This window comes from Hemiscyllium ocellatum, chromosome 20, assembly GCF_020745735.1.
Source record: "Hemiscyllium ocellatum isolate sHemOce1 chromosome 20, sHemOce1.pat.X.cur, whole genome shotgun sequence".
Lineage (NCBI taxonomy): Eukaryota > Metazoa > Chordata > Chondrichthyes > Orectolobiformes > Hemiscylliidae > Hemiscyllium > Hemiscyllium ocellatum.
The window spans coordinates 4203213-4223790 of record NC_083420.1 but is presented as its reverse complement, the minus strand read 5'-3'; the positions used below and the strand labels follow the sequence as shown (position 1 = coordinate 4223790).

The following is a 20578-nucleotide window of genomic DNA, read 5'->3' as shown; positions in this document are numbered from 1 at the left end:
AATGGCATACTGTCAAGTTCATCATTTCTTCAAAATGTTCTGTGGCCTACAGCTACAATTCAGTGGAATTCAGACATTAATCTGACAGCAAGTAGTAAAGTACTGCCCTCAAGCTATCAAAGGAACCTTGACCATGGAACAATGCATCTTTCAAAGTTAGTTCTGTTTCTCTTCTATGAACCTCAGCGAAGTCAAGTCAATGTACTGCCTCTGGAGTTTCATAAAACCCTTCACAAAATTCTTCACAACTAACAGCTGTTTAGAATCACGTGAAGTAATCGATTTAGGGTGAAGATTTGGTAAAATAACTACACATGGTAAAATTTGTAGACTGTAAATTGCTGTAAATGGTAAGATTTAAAAAGAAGCAGAGGAACCATTGTGCTCAATTACACATTATTAAGTATAGCAATGCAAATAGGTTATGCTATGAAGACAGACAGCAAGGTAAAATATGGAGCTTGGAAGAGTCAGTGGTATAATGGTAACATCACTCGACTCTAGTCATCCACAGACTCAACCGATGTTCTGGGGACATGCATTCAAATCCCTCCATGGTAACTGGTGGAATTTAAATTCAATTACGATCAATAATTATCATAAAAACCCACCTGGTTCACGAATGTCCTTCAAGGAAGGAAATCTGCAATCTTTACCTGGTCTGGCCGCCATGTGACTCCTGACCCACAGAAATGCAGTCGGCTCTTAGCTTCACTCTGAAACGTCTGAGTAAGCCACTCACTTTGAGCACAATTAGGGACGGGCAACAATCCTGGCTTTGCCTGGGACAACCACATCACATTAAGAGAGCAAAACTAAAATAAATTAATGTTTGGTAAGGGGACCTCGTCCAACTTCACGGACAAGACCCTCTAGTGAGTGTCCTTCAGTGGTCAGATTCCTTTCCCTGGATTCAAGATGGTGAGGATGAAAGTACTGACCAGGCAGGAAGGCTTTTCACAAGGTCCTCCTACCCTGTATTTAGTTGGCAAGAGGCCAGAAAGATCCCACTGTTTGAATACCCCTACACACTCGCCCCCTGCCTCCAAATGCACCTCTGCTCAAGGTCTTACAACAAGTTTCACTTATAAAGCATCTCTAACGTTGTACAACAACACAAGTAACTCAAAGGGAGGGCATTATATTCTGCCCAAGGTCTTCTAAGAGGCTGCATTTATATAGCATCTTTAGTATAATATGACACCCTAAATAACTCCATAAACTGTTAATTTTGCAGATCAAAAGACAAACTCAGAAGTACCATTGAAAATTGTTAAAGACCTAGAAACCTGCTCTTTTAAATTTTTTTTTACAGGATGTGGGTGTGGGTGGCTAGGCCAGCATTCATTTCCCAGAGGCCAACCTCACTGCTGTGGGTCTGGAGTCACATCTAGCCAGACCAGATAAGGATTGCAGTTTCCTTCCCTAAAGGTCATTAATGAACCAGATGGGTCTGTCCAGCAACTGACAATGGATTCACAGTCATCATTAGACTCTTTAATTCCAGATTTTTTTAAAATTGAATTTGAATTCCACCATTAGCCATAGCAGGATTTGAACCCAAGCCTCAGAACATTACACACTACCCACTATTAGCCACTAACTGTCACCATTAACAGCTACTCACTCTCAGCCAGATCGCGATCCACTCCTTTGTCTGTCTAACTATTCTTCTTTCTTCCTTTTGGCGCTATACCAACCTATTGTTGACTCCTTATCCCTCCCCCCTCCCCCCTCCCCACCCTATCTTCTGCATATAAACGGACATTTTCCTAGTTACCATCAGTTTTGAGGAAGGGTCACCGGACCTGAAACATTAACTCGGATTTCTTTTCAGAGATGCTGCCAGAACTGCCAAGCATTTCCAGCAGTTTCTGTTTCTGTTTCCCCAGGAGATTCCCTGGGTCTCTGGATTAACAGTCCAGTGATAATACCACCATGTCATCACCTTCCCAAATATTGATATTCCCACAGGCTGAGACAACTTGACACTTGATCTTGGAAGGGAACTCTGTGTCACTTATAATTAGGAATTTACCATTCCAGCCTAACATTTAGAGAGATAAACGTATTGTTCTCATGGTGTAACAATAAGAATTCCTTGCTTTGTGGTTTTCTTTCCATCTCTTATGTGCATCTCTCTCATCTTCTCTAAACATGGAATCATTAAGAGTTTCTTGAGCTGAGACCAAATCTTTCAGTTGTGTTATTTCACACCATCAGGAGCTATGATGAATGCCCTCTGACCCCAGGAAGGTCAATCTCTGAGGTTACTGAGCTGGTGTCACCTGCATGTAGATTTCTGGAACCACATTCTCCCCGATGCAGCTAAGGGAAAGTTTTAAAGAGATTATGGGTGTTAACACAATTGGCCAAGGCTCCGTGGAGCAGTAATTAACAAAGTAAACAGGATGGTGTAATGTAATGTTGAACTGACCGAGTGCAGATCAAAGGCAGTCAGCCGAAACGGTGCAGCCTCTGGTCAGATCCCATTTTGAATGCTGTCGTCACGGAGACATAAAACACTAGAATCATCGCCAGGGTTAGAACACAGAGAACGCCAACACTTTCCAGTCTCAAAACTAAGTGTTAGGAGTGTGAAGGGGAGGCACTTCTAAAGGTACATGGAATATTAAATACAATTGAAACAAAAATGTGATGAGAAATTACTTCAGGGTGTAACTAACCCACAGGACAGAGGGGAACAGGTTGAAGCCAATAAAGAGCAAAGTTAGAATATAAAAGCATTGAGGCAGGAATAAGCCAAAAAACTCCTCGGACCCTTTCCATGATTTAGTAGAATCATGACCATTGGCCACGCTTTCTAACCCTATTCCCATATCATTTGATTCTCTTGTTAGCCCAAAATATATCGATCTTAGTCCAATATATAAGGATCAACTAAAGAAAGGTCACACCCAAAACATTGACATCCCCCCCTCCTGCTGCTGTCTGACTTGTTGTGTTCTTCCAGCCTCCTGTTCATACAGGTACCAACTGAGCATTCAGGGCCCTTACGAAGACAATTCCAAAGATCCACATTCCTCTGAGTCAAAAATGTCTTTCCATCTCAGTCCTAACTGCTAGCCCTGTTTTCAAACCCAGCTGAACCCTCCAGCCGGGGAAACTAGCCTCACAACATCTACCTTGGAAACCCACGAAAAATGTTATAGGTTACAGTGATGTCTCCTCTCATCCCCAGTTAATTTACCACTCAGTCTCTCCTTATAGAACTGGCATCTTGTCCCAGAAAGCAGTCACCTGAGAATTAATTTGCATTCCCCCCTCCTTCAATCACCCCCACCCCCATCTAAGGTAAGTATATTTTTGCTCAATTAAGGAAACCAAGTGTTGCCTATACTCCAGGAAGAGCACAGCAGTTCAGGCAGCATCCAACGAGCAGCGAAATCGACGTTTCGGGCAAAAGCCCTTCATCAGGCTTTTGCCCGAAACGTAGATTTTGCTGCTCGTTGGATGCTGCATGAACTGCTGTGCTCTTCCAGCACCACTGATCCAGAATCTGGTTTCCAGCATCTGCAGTCATTGTTTTTACCACCTTTATACTCCAGGAACAAGAGTCTTTCATAATTCAAACCAAACTCCCTTACCATTGTAACACAATTCACCTTCAATATTACTCATTGAACCCACTCATTAACATAACGTGATGAGTTTAAAATTATAACCATTGCACTACGAGAACTCCTGCTGAGAGTGTACACTTGTTTCAATGACATTTACTTCATTCAATGTTTGCTTTTCCATTTCACCCATTTTCTTGCTTCAAGACTTTCCCCAATACTTAATAATAATTTGTTTTTCAATTCTGAAATTTTTGGAATTTTAAAATATTATTGTGAGGGAATGATACTTTGCAATTTAACACGAGATTTTTGGGTCTAGGAAGGTTGTTCCAGCAGTAATTATGATGAGCTTGCTGCTAAAAAATTCAGCTACAGTTCATTCAAGGTTTAACATTTTTATTTGCAGCTAAATTACTCCAAATGATCACTGAGTGTCTATTGATCACATGTGCAGAGAATATTTCAGCCTACAGTCTGAGAAAGCAGGGTGTCACTGACTGTAGTTTCTGGACTGTTACATTAAGTTTATAAAACCATGAGGGGCATGGATAGGATAAATAGACAAAGTCTCTTCCCTGGGGTAGGGGAGTCTAGAACTAGAGGGCATAGGTTTAGGGGAGAGGGGAAAGATATAAAAGAGACCTGAGGGGCAACTTTTTCATGCAAAGGGTGGTATGTGTATGGAATGAGCTGCCAGAGGATGTGGTGGAGGCTGGTACAATTGCAACACTTAAAAGGCATCTGGATGGGTATATGAATGGGAAGGGTTTGGTGGGAAATGGGTCGGGTGCTGGCAGGTGGGACTAGATTGGGTTGCAATACCTGGTCAGCATGGACGAGTTGGACTGAAGGGTCTGTTTCCATGTTGTACATCTCTATGACTTTATCACTTTAAGTGTACATGTGCAGAAGCCAGAACTGCTGACAGTTTTAAATCATACTGACGGCAATTACTAACAACTTATCAGTAAAATTGCAAACTCCAGATCATTATTTCTTTAAAACAGCCTAAAGTTTAATGCTTACAAATCAGATTAATTTCATGAGTATCTCATAGAAAGTCCTCACCATTCGTGTGGAAGACCATCCAAGCCTGGTGGGTCAGTAATCAGCACTGCTGGCTCACAGCACCAAGGTCCTGGGTTTGATTCCACCATTAAATGACTGTGTGGAGTTTGCATGCTCTCCCTGTGTCTGTGTGGAGTTTGCATGCTCTCCCTGTGTCTGTGTGGAGTTTGCATGCTCTCCCTGTGTCTGTGTGGGGATTGCATGCTCTCCCTGTGTCTGTGTGGAGTTTGCATGCTCTCCCTGTGTCTGTGTGGAGATTGCATGCTCTCCCTGTGTCTGTGTGGGTTTCCTCTGAGTGCTCTATTTTTTTCTCCCACAGTTGAAATTTGGGCAGGTTTGGGTGGATTGGCTATGCTAAATTGTCCCATCATGTCCAGGGATGTGCAGGCTGGGTGGGCTAGTCTGGGAAATGCAGGGTTATGTGGATGGGGGTGAGCGGGCTGCTCTTCAGAGGGTCAGTGTGAACTTTAATTCTTAACAGAAGCCCTTAGTTATCAGCAAACATGAAAATCTCAATGTTGAAAATCCTCAGTTTCCCAAAGAGAGGCAAAATAGTTTGGTTGTCAAAGAGGCATGTCTGGATTTGATGACAGATATGATTGCACTTTAACATTTCATCCAAAAGACAGTATGTCTTACAGTGCCACATTCATCCAGCATTACACCAAAGTACCAGCTTGGGTTATATGCACACACTTTTCATTGTGCTATCCTCAGGACTATTCAGAAGATTAACAATTCAAGAATAATATTTATGCAGGCTGAGAAGACAGTGTTGATTGATTAGCAATTAGGTGGGTTAGCCATGGGAAACAGAGATGGGGGTGGGTCGAGGTGGGCTGCACTTTGAAGCGTTGGTGTGGACTCAATGGGCCAAATGGCTTGCTTCCATACTGTAGGGGTTCTGTGATTCTATGATAAGTGTGAAGTACTTCTCCAGCATTACAATAGTTGACAGATACTCCCTGCTGAAATATTGTGTTGTAGGGAGCAGTGGACATCTGCTCTGAGGGAGGTTCAAAACATCATACTGTTTGGGATTGCTGGCACAGAATTAGCCTGTTACAAGAACAGAAGGAGCTTGCTGATTGGAGTAGGGATAGCAGGAAATCCAAATGCTATCCCTCAAAACTGAAAGTCAAGTGGGGAATACAATCTCAGTAAGTGAGTCTTGGAGGCTAGTAATGTGCTTGCAAGGTTCTCCTATCATTATCCCCTGGCAGAGTAAACTTATTCAGTCAGACTGATTGTCAATGACAATAGACAATAGGTGCAGGAGTAGGCCATTCTGCCCTTTGAGCCTGCACTACCATTCAATATGATCATGGCTGATCATCCTTAATCAGTATCCTCTTCCTGCCTTATCTCCATAAGCCTTGATTCCATTATCCTTGAGAGCTCTATCCAACTCTTTCTTCAATGAATCCAGAGACTGGGCCTCCACTGCCCTCTGGGGCAGAGCATTCCACACAGCCACCACTCTCTGGGTGAAGAAGTTTCTCCTCATCTCTGTCCTAAATGGTCTACCCCATATTTTTAAGCTGTGTCCTCTGGTTCAGCACTCACCCATCAGCGGAAACATGTTTCCTGCCTCCAGAGTGTCCAATCCTTTAATAATCTTATACGTCTCAATCATATCCCCCCTCAGTTTTCTAAACTCAAGCGTGTACAAGCCCAGTCGCTCCAGTCTTTCAGCGTAAGGTAGTCCCGTCATTCCAGGATCTGGATTAGTGGTGCTGGAAGAGCACAGCAGTTCAGGCAGCATCCGAGGAGCAGTAAAATCGATGTTTCGGACAAAAGCCCTTCATCAGCCCTTCCTGATGAAGGACTTTTGCCTGAAACATCGATTTCACTGCTTCTTGGATGCTGCCTGAACTGCTGTGCTCTTCCAGCACCACTAATCCAGAATCTGGTTTCCAGCATCTGCAGTCATTGTTTTTACCCCACCATTCCAGGAATTGATCTCGTGAACCTACGCTGTACTCCCTCGATAGCCAGAATGTCTTTCCTCAAATTTGGAGACCAGAACTGCACACAATACTCCAGGTGCAGTCTCACCAGGGCCCTGTACAGCTGCAGAAGAACCTCTTTGCTTCTATACTCAATTCCTCTTGTTATGAAGGCCAGCATGCTATTAGTCTTCTTCACTACCTGCTGTACCTGCATGCTTACCTTCATTGACTGGTGTACAAGAACACCTAGATCTCTTTGTATTGCCCCTTTACCTAAATTGATTCCATTTACGTAGTAATCTGCCTTCCTGTTCTTGCCATACATTTATCCACATTAAACTGCATCTGCCATGCATCTGACCACTCACTTAACCTGTCCAGGTCACCCTGTAATTTCCTAACATCCTCCTCACATTTCACCCTTCCACCCAGCTTAGTATCATCAGCAAATTTGCTAATGTTATTACTAATGCCATCTTCTATATCATTAATATATATTGTAAAAAGTTGCGGTCCCAGCACTGATCCCTGCGGTACCCACTGGTCACTGCCTGCCATTCCAAAATGGAGCCGTTTATCACTACTGTTTGTTTCCTGTCAGCCAACCAACTTTCAATCCAAGTTAGTACTTTGCCCCCCAATACCATGCGCCCTAATTTTGCTCACTAACCTCCTATGTGGGACTTTATCAAAAGCTTTCTGAAAGTCCAAGTACACTACATCTACTGGATCTCCCTCATCCATCTTCAGAGTTACATCCTCAAAATGGGTGTGTTTTTAAATCATTGCAGGGACACGGACAGCTTTACTAGCTACAGCTTGGTCCTTGAATAAGATTCCCTCACCCCAAGACCTAGCAAATATATCTCAGATAAAACAAACCTGTGTTAGTATATTCTAGAACAGGCAACTCATATAACACCATAAGACATAGGAGTGGAAGTAAGGCCATTCAGCCCATCAAGTCCACTCTGCTATTTAATCATGGCTGATGGGCATTTCAACTCCATTCCATCAGCCATGATTGAATGGTGGAGTGGACTCGATGGGCTGAATGGCCTTACTTCCACTCCTATGATTTATGTTCTTTTGGTCTTCTATGCTCTCATATAATCAAACCTATCTCAACACATAGAGTTGTTTACCTTAACATTATACAATTATTTTGCTTCATGAGTCTTTGAGGCATTAATGTTCACTACTGTTATGGTGATTAATTAATATTTTGTTTTCAGGATCAATCCTGGATTAAGTTATAGTAGTGATCACAATATGGTTGAGTATGGAATAATTAAAAAGGTCAATTCACACATGTGCAATTTGGGCAATTTAGCACGGCCAATCCATCTAACTTTCACATCTTTGGACTGCGGGAGGAAACCTGAGCATCCAGAGGAAACCTACGCAGATACGGGGAGAATGTGCAAACTCCACACAAAGAGTCACCCAAAGGATCAAACCCGGGTCCCTGGCGCTGTGAGGCAGCAATGCCAACCACTGAGCCACCGTGCCACCCTTAACGTGAAGTTATAAACCACCTAAGTTCAGGATATGCAAACAAATATTAAACAAAGATTATACTCACAATCCCAGTATAAATTTCTAGTTTTTATCTCATCTCAGCCCAAGAGGAATTCTATCTTGAAGTGAATGCAAAGCTATGTATGTGTCAAAGATTCTGTAAGATGCTTACTTATGAAGGCTAATTTTAAACAGAGCTGAAAACGTGTTGCTAGAAAAGCGCAGCAGATCAGGCAGCATCCAAAGAGCAGGAGAATCGACGTTTCAGGCATGAGCCCTTCTTCAGGAATCCTGAAGAAGGGCTCATGCCCGAAACGTCGATTTTCCTGCTCCTTGGATGCTGCCTGACCTGCTGCACTTTTCCAGCAACACATTTTCAGCTCTGATCTCCAGCATCTGCAGTCCTCACTTCCTCCTCGATAATTTTAAACAGAGCTTCTCTGGGTGACTGTCTTTTAAGTGGGTCTGGAAATGAGCTTGTATTGTTTTGTTGTTAAATCTTCTGTGAAAAGCAGAAACCTCGATGGAACACAATAATTTTAAGGAATCTGGTTTACAGTAAACAATTTTCCTGGTTTTGAGCTTCACAGCTACCAAGTGCCAAGCCCTTAGTATGGCCCTGCATCACCACTACCAATGACTTTGGTCTTGGTAAAGATTCAAATTCTATAATTAACTATATTAACACTATATTAATACAGTGACTTCCTCCATTTGTAGTCACAATTCTAACACTGTAAATTCTTCGTTAATTTAGTTACAGTGAAGGAAGGCTTTGATGGGCAGAGAAGATTCAGAGTTTTGTAAATAACTCACAGGCATCCCTTTAAGAATTGATCATGATATCTCTCAATGCTGGTGCCATTGATTGGAGCTCAGTTTGTCACTGGTACCTAGTCACTGTGGTGAGATCCTTTGTATTTCAAACAACATCGATAGCGCTCTAAAAGCTGAACCGGTGAAGGATCAGCGCTCCAAAAGCTTGCGATTTCAAATAAACCTGTTGGACTATAACCTGGTGTCATGTGACTTCTGACTTTGTCCACCCCAGGCCAACACCAGTACCTCCACATGATGTTAAATGAGCCTGACTTGTATATTATAATGAAATGGTTTCCTGAAATTCAACTAAATTGGCAAGAGGGCAGTATATTCAGGAGCATTCCTGGTCTGAATGTTATTGTCTGTTACTGCCAAACAAAGAGACATCACTGACCCCATTGTCTGTAGGCTGGACATTCAACTGATTTAGATCTTTTACTTCTTGCACACTGCAGCTTCCGAACCTTGTTACAACTTTAGATACAGGAAATTATGCTGCTTGTACTCTCTTGTCATTTTTAATGTACTAATATTGATCAAGGCGAATGGAGGGGTTTTGCTAAAACTGCCTTAAAACATTCAACACAAATTGGGGGTTTACTCACATAGATGAGTCCTGAGTAGTACCGCTCCCTCAGATTATGCAGCACTGAGGCTTCGTTCAGACATGTCAATTCTGCCATATCCTCTACTTTGGAAAACTTTGGAGGATTCATCTTCTGGATGTCGTCTTTGTTGACTGTAATTTTCTTTCCATTTTCCACCAACTCAACAATAACTTCGTCCCCCTTTTCATCCTTAATGCTTGCAGCTTCAAAGCCAGTCCTCTCCGAAGGAACCCAAACCAATTTCTTCGCTGACCAGTCAGCTTGGGCCAGTGGATTGTGGAGGGTTTTGTCCACAAACAGAAATGCATCAGCATCTCCGCCCTGGCTGCCAGATTTCTGTGCCATTATGACTTAGTAATGACCTAAAGGAAAGAAATGTAAAAAGTTATTTTTGCATTTTTCTAAAACTTAAAATCGCGATGTACGTACAAGCGCAGGGGTGAGGGAGAGGTGTAGGCCCACTTTGTACCTTGAGCCTGCTCCAACATTCAATAGTATCACAGCTGATTAGATTACGCCACATTGCCTTTTAATCTGCCTTCACTTACTTATCTAAGTCTGCCTTAAAAGTGTTGAAAGATTCTGCTTCCACTGCCTGTTGAGGAAGTGAACCCTTCACCAAGACACAAATGACCTAAGCCAAAGCAAGTCACAAAAGCTAGCATTCAAGTTCAGTGGACGATAGATAGAGTCATAGAGATGTACAGCACAGGAGAGGCAAATGAAATGTTGGCCTTGATTTAAAAGGGAATGGAATGTAAAAATAGGGAAGTTTTACTCAAACTGTATAAGGCACCAGTCAGACCATAGCTGGAATATTGTGAATAATTTTGGTCCCTTTATCTAAGGAAGGATAGACTGACATTGGAGGCTGCCCAGAGACGGTTCTCAAGGTTGTTTCTGGATATGGAGGGATTTCTTATGAAGAGAGTTTGAGCAGGTTGGGCCTGTACTTATTGGAATTGAAAAGAACGAGAGGAGGCATTGTTGAAACATACCAGATTTTCAGGAAACTTGACAGAGTAGATACAGAATGGTTACTTCCCCTTGTGGGAGAATGAAGAGAAATTCCTCCTCTCCGAGGGGAGTGAATCCGTGGAATTCTTTACTGCAGTGAACTGTCGAGGCTGGGTCATTCAGTACATGCAAGGCTGAGACAGTCAGATTTTTAATCAGGAAGGGAACCAAGGGTTATAGGAAAAAGGCAGGAAAGTAGAGTTGAGGATTATCAGATCAGCTGTGATCTCACAAAATGGTACAGCAGACTCAATGGACTGAATGGCTTCTTCTGCTACCATGTCTTATGATCTAACATAAAAATAATGGAACAATCATTTCACTAACTGAGCCTTAACTTGGCAAAGGAATTCACTCACCATTTGTTTCGGTGGTATTAAATTGGGGTGGGTATTACAGTGCGAATAATACCATCACACCATATGGCAGCGGAGCAGAAGTTAGGCCATTCAGCCCATCAAATCAGATCAGCCATTTAATCATGGCTGATTAATTTCTCAACCCCATTCTCAAGCTTTCTCCCCATAAACATTGATCTCCTTGGCAATCAAGCACCGATCTATCTCAGTCTTAAATATGCTCAATGACCTGGCCTCCACAGCCTTCTGTGGCAATGAGTTCAATCCATATCAAACAGTATGCAAGTGGTGACGGCGGGAAGTTAATTTGGTGCATTTCGTTGCAATGGGCAACCTGCCCACATTGTCCACTTCAGTCTTAGGGGCAGCATGCCGGGTTCAGTGGTTAGCACTGCTGCCTCACAGCACCAGGGACCCGGGTTCGATTCCAGCCTCAGGGGACTGTCTATGTGGAGTTTGCAAGTTCTCCCATATGTGTGTGGTTTTCCTCCAACAGTCCAAAGATGTGCATGTTAGGTGAATTGAGCTGGGGAAGAGACTCGTATCTACTGCCTTATGGAATAAGCCTTTGTAAAGAAGGTCCGGGGAGAGAGGCAATGCATTTTGTTGAGCATCATCTGAGCTGCTGTGTAATCTGGGACTCAGCGATCTAATGGCTGATCACATACCAAGACAAACTTAACTGCACCTGGAGAAATGTCAACCCAGTGAAAGAACCCATCTGGCTTGCTGGTCTCCCAGTGAGAAATGCTGTCCTTGACCAAAAGTTGCAGACTGGTAAAAAAAATTTACCTGTACCTCCACTAATGTCATCTACTGTGTCCGTTCCACCCGACGTATCTTCTGTACATCGGGGAGACAGGATGAGAACTTGTGGAGAACATCTCTGGGACATCTGCACCAACCAATCCCACCACCCTGTGGCGGAACACTTTAACTCCCCCTCCCACTCCATCAAGGACATGCAGGTCCAGGGCCTCCTCCACTGCCACACCCTAACCACCTGAACACCTGGAGGAAGAACGTTCCATCTTCCACCTTGGGACCCTGCAACCACACGGGATGAATGTGGATTTCACCAGTTTCTTCATTTCCCCTTCCCCCAACCTTATCACAAGCCTCCAATTCGGCACTGCCCTCTTGACCAGTCCGTTATCTTTCCTATCTATCTGCTCTGTCAACCCCCCTCGATCTATCACCTTTCATCTTCACTTTCATCTGCCTATCACTTCCCAGCTACCTTATCCCCCAGCCCCAGCCCCCTCCCATTTATCTCTCAGCTCATCCCCTGTCCAAAAGCCTCATTCCTGATGAAGGGCTTATGCCCAAAATGTCGATTCTCCTGCTCCTTGGATGCTGCCTGGCCTGCTGTGCTTTTCCAGCATCACACTCTCGACTTTTATCTCTGTGATACACTAGTTGAAATGTTTGGATGTGGAATGTATGTTGTAAACATTTAAACTTTTGCAACTGCATTGAAGCATCTAAAAGTAGAACATGCTTCATTGAGACAAGTTGGTTTTTAAAGACCTTCTGCAATTTTCTGTTTGAAATGTATTGTACTGTACTTTTACAAATGTTATGAATAAAACAATTTTTGGAGAGAAAGGATCCCAGTGTTTTCACCTAATTTGGTAAATAAAATGGGATGTTATTGTGCACTAACACATGGTGAATTGCGGGGCTGAATCTTACAGTTGGCAGCTATAATTTTTTTTATGCGGAGGGGGATCTAAACAGATGGAATCACAGTCAAAATGTTTGACAACAATGCTTTGCATACTTTCCAAAGTAATTGTGTTTTGTACATTTATTTGATACTTAGCTAATGTTAATCATATGTCATTGTATACAATAGAACATAAATATACTCATTCCATTAAAAGTACACAGTTTAAAATGTATGCTTTTGCACAGACAATATCCCATACGGTATTGAAGACACTCTGCCAAGATACTGTTGCTTAGCTGTTTAAATAAGATTCCAGCTCCAAAATGTGACCTGACCTCTTCATCTTCACCTCAATATTTTGATGAACTAATCCATGAAGGGGCCAACAAGGGAATTTTAGAACAAGATAAATCTGCTTTCAGATTTCTTATGATCACTTGCAAGGAAAGCGATTCCATTATATGACGGCAATTGGAAATGGCATCTTTGTTTAACCATTACTTGGACAGCTTATATTTAATGTTTTACATGTCCGACAAACGCTCCGGATTCAAGTTAATTCTCATTTGTCAGCAGTATGTGAAGGAAGGGGAAGTACTCCGCAAAATACCCTGGATTAGAAAAATGTTTCTCATTCTGGCATTGTATATTGGCTCATGTCCTGCTGGGGTTAACTACAAACAGACATTATGACTCATCTGGCCTTGCCGTGTTTCAGACAGATGTATATGTTCTTTGCGGACAATGGGTTATGGGGATGGAGTGGGTAAAAGGCACTGAAATGTTCGATTGGCAATGATCGCATGGAATAGCAAGGCAGGTTTAGAGGATGGAATGGCCTACTCCTGTTCCTGTGTTCCTAGAATATCCTAGATCAGCAAAACAACCAAAATCAGTTTTGATCACTCCAGTTAGTTGATTAGACTGACATGGATTACAGTTGTAAAGTTGGCCATCAGCTAATCCCTGATGAAAATTACAAGTGGGAAGACCCAGGGAAGAGTAATGAGGATTTCAAATTCACCCTATTAATTAAATCTAGGATATAAAACTGTGTCAGGAAACTGTCAGAGAAAGAACCCATCTAATGTCCTTTAAGTCAGGAGACCGGACATTGCTATTCAGTTTGGATTATGTGTAAGTCCAGGCAAACAGTGACGTGGTTGACCATTAGCTGCCTTATAGAGAGGCAGAAAAAAACCCACTCGGTTTTACCAAAAAATGGACAAGATATTTAGGAATTCCTTTGTTTTGTGCTGGTCAGAGATGACAGCCCACTATCTTCTCGAGGACAATTCAGGATGAGAAACACAGTCTGCTTTTACCAGCAATGGCCATGAACAGGAATTAATCAAGAGATAAAAAGATGTTCTGGTGTCTGAAACAAAATTTGCAGGCTATTTGCTCAAGATCATTCTGGGTCAATACAACCTCACAGCAGCACACAGTGAGCGTGTCACTGGGTTGGTTATCTAGAGAAAATCGAAAGAACCACGGATGCAGGAAATCAGAATCAAAAACAAAATCTCAGCAGGTCTGGCAGTATCTGTGGAGAGAAATTGCTATTTATATGTCTTGGTCTGTTATGGTGGGTGATATAATTTCTGGTTCTTTTTCTCAGAGGTTGGTAAATGGGGTCCAAATCGAATTTGTTTATTGATGGAGTTCCGGTTTGAATGCCAGGCCTCCAGGAATTCCTGCGCATGTCTGTTCAGCCTGTCCTAGGATGGATGTGTTGTCCCAGTTGAAGTGGTGTCCTTCTTTGTCTGTGTGTAAGGATACTAGCAATAGCTGGTCACGTCTTTTGGTGGCTAGTTGGTGTTCATGTATCCTGGTGGCTAGTTTCCTGTCTGTCCGTCTGATGTCGTGTTTGTTGCAGTCCTTGCAGGCTTTATTGTAAATTATTTTGTTTATTCATTCACAGGATGAGGGCATCTCTGGCTGGGCCAGCATTTATTGCCCATCCCTAATTGCCCCAGTGGACAGTTATGAGTCAACCCCATTGCTGTCACATGTAGGCCAGCCCAGGTAAGGATGGCAGTTTCCTTCCCTGAAGGATATTAGTGACCCAGATGGATTTTTCCAACAATCGACAATGGATTCATGGTCATCATTAGATTCTTAATTCCAGATTTTTATTGAATTCAAATTCCACCAACTGCTGTGGTGGGGTTCGAACCCAGGTCCCCAGAATATAGAACATAGAACAATACAGCGCAGAACAAGCCCTTTGGCCCTCGATGTTGCACCGACCTGTGAACTATTCTCAGCTTGTCCCCCTACACTATCCCAAAATCATCCATGTGCTTATCTAAGGATTGTTTAAATTTTCCTAATGTGGGTGAGTTGACTACATTAGCAGGTAGGGCATTCCACACCCTTACCACTCTCTGTGTAAAGATCCTGCCTCTGACATCTGTCTTAAATCTATCATCCCTCAATTTGTAGTTATGCCCCCTCGTACAAGCTGACGTTATCATCCTGGGAAAAAGACTTCCACTGTCTACCCTATCTAATCCTCTGACAATACCTGGGTCTCTGGATTAACAATCCAGTGATAATATCATGAGACCATCGCCTCCCCCTAAATGACATTCGTTCTGCTGGTTGTTAGGACAGGTCCTTTAGGTTCATCAGTAGCTGTTTCAGTGTGTTGGTAGGTTTGTGGGCTCCCATGATACCAAGGGGTCGGAGTAGTCTGGTTGTCATCTTCAAAAATCACATGCCCAGAGACTCTAGCCACACTACCATAAATCAGAGACATCTCAGAGATGACTACCAGACCACTCCAACCCCTTGGTATCATGGTAGCCCACAAACCCACTAACACACTGAATTAGCTACTGATGTGACCAAAGGACCCTGTACCAACAACCAGCAAAACGAACATCATTTACAAAATATCCTGCAAGGACTGTAACAAACACTACATCAGACGGACAGTCAGGAAACTAGCCACCAGGATACATAAACACCAACTAGCCACCAAAAGACATGACCCTCTCTCACTAGTATCCTTACACATGGATGAAGGAGGGCACCACTTCGACTCAGACAACACATCCATCCTGGGACAGGCTAAACAGAGACACGCACAGGAATTCCTAATGACCTGACATTCAAACCAGAAACCCACCAATAAACACTTTCAATTTGGACCCCATTTACCAACCTCTGAGAAAAAGAACCGGAAATTATATCACCCCCCAGAACAGAGAAGAACATAAATAGCAAACGGGACAGAACACCCCCGTTTCACCGAAGGCTCACTGATGATGTTGCCTAGCATGGAGATGAAACATCTCAGAACAAATCTACCAGCTCAGCGAGCAAACTTACAACCTGAATCTCTATGACTCGACAAGTCTATGATCTGGTTTAAGTGTGATTCTTAACTTTTTCGGAAATGGCTATGGCAAGATACTCAATTGTGGGCGGCACGGTGGCACAGTGGTTAGCACTGATGCCTCACAGCGCCAGAGACCCGGGTTCAGTTCCCGCATCAGGCAACTGACTGTGTGGAGTTTGCACATTCTCCCCGTGTCTGTGTGGGTTTCCTCCAGGTGCTCCAGTTTCCTCCCACAGTCCAAAGATGTGCAGGTTAGGTGGATTGGCCATGCTAAATTGCCCGTAGTGTTAGGTAAGGGGTAAATGGAGGGGTATGGGTGGGTTGTGGGTCGGTGTGGACTTATTGGGCTGAAGGGCCTGTTTCCACACTGTAAGTTATCTAATCTAATTAATTCAAACCGTAATTAAAATGGACAAGAAATGCTGACCTAGCCAGCAGTACCCACATCCCATGAATATATATAAATATTGTAGAGACAAGAGGTTTGTTAGTGTATGTGTTTCCTCGTGTTCCTTTGTTAAATGCTGCAAACGTAGACAGGATGCTGGATTTTTCCTGCAGCAGTGTGTGCCCTGCCTTTTTGTTACAAAGTGGGATTATCGTGTTTCAGTTGGGTTTAGTGAGGCCCTGTAGTCACGGGTGTCAGTTAGAGAGGGAGTCCCAGCCAGTCACAGCAAGGACAGCCATGGAAGCTGCCTCCCACGGCCTTCTCCTCTGCTCTCTGTGCTTCGTGGGGGGAGGATGGTGGATGGGGATAACCCATTTTCCAACAAAAATGTTCATGATTTGACCTGGGAAGGGCTCTTGTAACACAGTGTAGTGTCCCTACCTCTAAGCTTGAAGGTTATGGCTGAAGTCCCACTTGCCCCAGAGGTATGTCCAGTCACAAAACCTTCACAGCAGAGAAAGAGGCCTTTCGGTCCATTGTATCCACTGTTGAAAATGTGTTGCTGGAAAAGCTCAGCAGGTCTTGGATGCTGCCTGACCTGCTGCGCTTTTCCAGCAACACATTTTCAGCTCTGATCTCCAGCATCTGCAGTCCTCACTTTTTCCCATTGTATCTGTTGTGCCAATCATCAAGCAGCCATCAATTCTAATCCCATTCTCCAGCATTTTCTCCATAACATTGTACCTGTGATGGTTCAATACTCAGCTAAAATAGTTCTTAAATATTTCAAGAGATCTGCTTTTCTCAGCAGTGAGTTTCTGGTGGCTCAGTGGTTAGCACTGCTGCCTCGCAGCACCAGGGACCTGGTTTTGATTCCAGCCTCTGTTTGGAGTTTGCACATTCGCCCTGTATCTGTATGGGTTCCCTCTGGGTGTTCCAGTTTCCTCCAACAATCCAAAGCTGCAGGCTAGGTTGGGTTAGCCAGGGGACATACAAGGTTATAGGGAGAGGGTTTGGGTGGGATACCCATCAGAGGGTTGGTGTGGACTCAATAGGCTGAATGGCCTGCTTCTGCACTCTAGTGGATTCGATGCGCTCCAGATTTCCACAATCCTCTGATTGGGAATGTCTTTCCTGTAAACTTCCTGCTCCTTACCTTATACCCTGGTCATTGCTCCTGCGCTCTAAGGAAACGTTTCTTCTGATTTACCCTGTCTCTGCCTCTCAGAACATTGTCCATCTCAACCAGGTACCCCCTCAGCCTTGTTGTTCTGAGGGAACCTGGTTACTACCGGCAGAGTTTTCAGGTGGGTCAATGAACTCCTGAACAGCGGAACAGAATGTGGTGGGATTACACTGCAGTTAGTGTCATCTCAAACTTGGCAGGCACAACTCCCTGAGGGGGAGAGTGTTTTATTCCTCCATTCCCTGTTTGACTTGGTTACATTGAGGCATCAGCCTGGGTCAGTGTAGGGACAGAGAGGAGGTTGGGTGGGTGAGGGTGTAGAAAGGAACAAGATTGGAAACGTTGAAGTGAACATGAAAGCAGCGCGAGAGCTCATCTCATCAGGTGTTCTGTTAGAAAAGGGTGTGGGGAAGTGACTTGGCACCCAAACAGCAGGGGCTTGCTTTTTGGGGGTGAGCGAAATTAACGGCTTTTAAAAGAGAAAACAACTTGTTGCTTTCTGCGCAACGTTCTCCATCAATCAGCAGGGCTAGGGCTTGAAGGGATTAGGGTGGCCCCTGGAAAATGGGTCAATAATTTCCACTGCAACATTGCTCTGACAGTAATCCTCTCTGAAGATATTTTGCTGTTATGTTTCTGACAACTTTTCAAAAACTCTGTTCAAATAAGAAAATGCAAGGTGGGGCTGGAGGCAGGGAGGGAGGGAGTACTAAAATTGGTGAATGGAAGTATTCGCAATAGGCACTTTTGTGAGGTTGATTTTTTGGGGGTGCATTATAAAGGGGTCATTTTAGAGGGGTCTTATAAAGGGTTTTTGGAGGTGGTTTGTTATAAAGAGGTTATTTTGGGGCTTATAAAGGGTTTTGAGGTGTATGAAAAGGGATTATTTTTGTGTTATATAGGAGTTTTTTTGGATGATGTTCTGAAGTTTTTTTGGGGGGAGAGTGTTATAAAGTGTTTTTTTTGGGTTGCTATAAAGGGGTTATTTTTTGGATGTGTGTGATAAAGGGTTTTTTTGGTGGGTGTTATAAAGGGGTTATGGGGTGGGGGAAGGTGAGAATGGGACTGCAGTAAGATGGTTAGCACTGCTGCCTCACAGCGCCAGGGACCCGGGATCAATCCCACCCTCGGGCGACTGTCTGTGTGGAGTTTGCACATTCTCCCCGTGTCTGTGTGGGTTTCCTGCCCATAGTGCTAGGGGTAAATAGGGGAGTGGGTCTGGGTGGGTTATTCTTCGGAGGGCCGGTGTGGACTTGTTGGGCCGTAGGGAGTCTAATCTAAGCAACTCATGATGAAGGGGAGGATGAAACGCCACAGGTAAGTGATGTTGAACTGTGTAACTGCCTGGGAGCTTGATGCAATGGAAAACCCGACCATAGATGGTCATCTTTGCTGGTTCCTCAGAAACGTAATGATAAGGAGCAGTAAAAAAGCAAAGCGCCTTTTTAGGGAATCCCAGGGCCAGCCTGTGCCTCGCTGTTCACGTCAAACCGGGACGAGCCCATACTGCAGTCCTCAGCAAATAAGGTCAGCAGTCCCAGGGTCACAGCTCTGCTCCGGGAGCTGGGGGTTTCAAACAAACCTGTTGGGTTATAATCTGGTGTCGTGTGACTTCTGACCGCGTCCACTCCAGTACAACACCGGCACCTCCACAGCATGGCTCAGCAAATAAGGAGGGAGGCTCCAGGCGCTACTCCACTTCAGTGTTATTGTTGCTGGAGCGGATCCCCTGGTACCCAGTGCCCACTAACCCCTCCAGCCTTCCAGGTCATGGCCAGGCTCCAGTAGAGGGCAGTTTTCATTCAGACAGACAATACACCGAGTCCAGTAACTGACCAGGGCAATGGGGGAGAGGAAGGGGGTGTTAGTCCAACTGACCAATCACTGGGTGGGGGTTCATCCGGACTGATCCACACACACGGTTCCACCTTCCGGGGGGGAACAAGCCCCCACCGAACCCGAGCCCGCTCCAGCGCAGAAGGACACCGCTCGGCCCGCCGTTTCTGTACTAGCCCCACCCTAAAGGTCCTGTTTCCCCCTTCTCTCCACTCACCCAGGCCGTTCCAGCTCATTCCCCCCACCCTGGGCTGGGGGTGGGATTGTAAACTAGAGTAGCCAGCCCAGCACCCAGCTCCGGCCGTTAGCTGCGCTGATGGACAGGGGTCAGGTACGGAGTCCCCTCGGATGGCAGTGCCATAGCTAAGCCCCAGCCTGTGTCCACAGGCTCTCTGACCCAGCCTGAGGGTTACTCTGAGGGTGGACATTAAGGAGGGTCTGAACACTGTGATCTCCCTGACAGTGACACCAGGAGTGACCACTGTAACCACCCCCCCCTCCAGCTGCTCTGTACCTGGTCCTGACCGTGAATGTGACTGGAGAGAGAAGTCTGACCAACACTCACAGCTACATCATTGCATACATTCCTGGTCATTGCTGTTATCACTAACTAGAGTGACCAGGTCTGGATCAATAACAGAACACAATCTTCCTGCCTGATCCCATTCTCCCTGCTGTTACAATGACTGGTCACTGTCACAGTTACAATACAGACCCCTCCAGCACCGATTATTAGTTTTTGTGAGGACGTTAAAACACAAACCTCGCAGTTTTCTTAATCCTTGCTTGAATTGATTCTCTAACCGCAATAACCCCCTCACTTCTGTCCCGAATACTCACTGGAGACTGGCTGTTTGCTGATAAGGGTCCACAAGTGAATATCCAGTAAGAGAAACACGCACACAGTGGGAAGTGCCCGAGTAAGCGGTGCCCCTGGCTCTGAGGATTTAATACCACGGGGCGGCTCCTCCCAGTGTGTGGGAGAGGGGTGGAGGGAAGCTGGGGTGGGACTTCTCACTGACTTTCCCTCAGCAGCTCAGAGAGCAGAGCTTTCCCAGCCTCAGGACTGGGGACTGGGGGCTGGGGGTCAGGGGTGACAGGGACCTGTACCAGGCTCAGTACTGGGGGCTGGGGGCTGGGGTGACAGGGACCTGTACCAGGCTCAGTACTGGGGGCTGGGGGTCAGGGGTGACAGAGACCTGTACCAGGCTCAGTA

At 44.6% G+C, this 20578-nt stretch overlaps 1 protein-coding gene across 3 annotated transcripts in view; it reads right to left on the bottom strand.

Moving 5' to 3' along the window:
- Nucleotides 1-20288, bottom strand: part of LOC132825314 (myosin-11-like) — a 189621-nt gene extending 169333 nt beyond the window's left edge. Inside the window, exons 1-2 of one of the 3 annotated variants that reach the window (XM_060840427.1) lie at nucleotides 20203-20288; nucleotides 9553-9917 (exon numbers count right to left, since the gene is read on the bottom strand). In XM_060840427.1, coding sequence (XP_060696410.1) covers nucleotides 9553-9900 — 348 coding nt within the window. In that variant the 5' untranslated portion in view covers nucleotides 9901-9917; nucleotides 20203-20288. Of the gene's footprint in view, nucleotides 1-9552; nucleotides 9918-20125 lie in introns of all 3 variants that reach the window. The other 2 variants (XM_060840428.1, XM_060840426.1) reach the window with 2 other exon arrangements.
- Nucleotides 20289-20578: the final 290 nt, after the last annotated feature.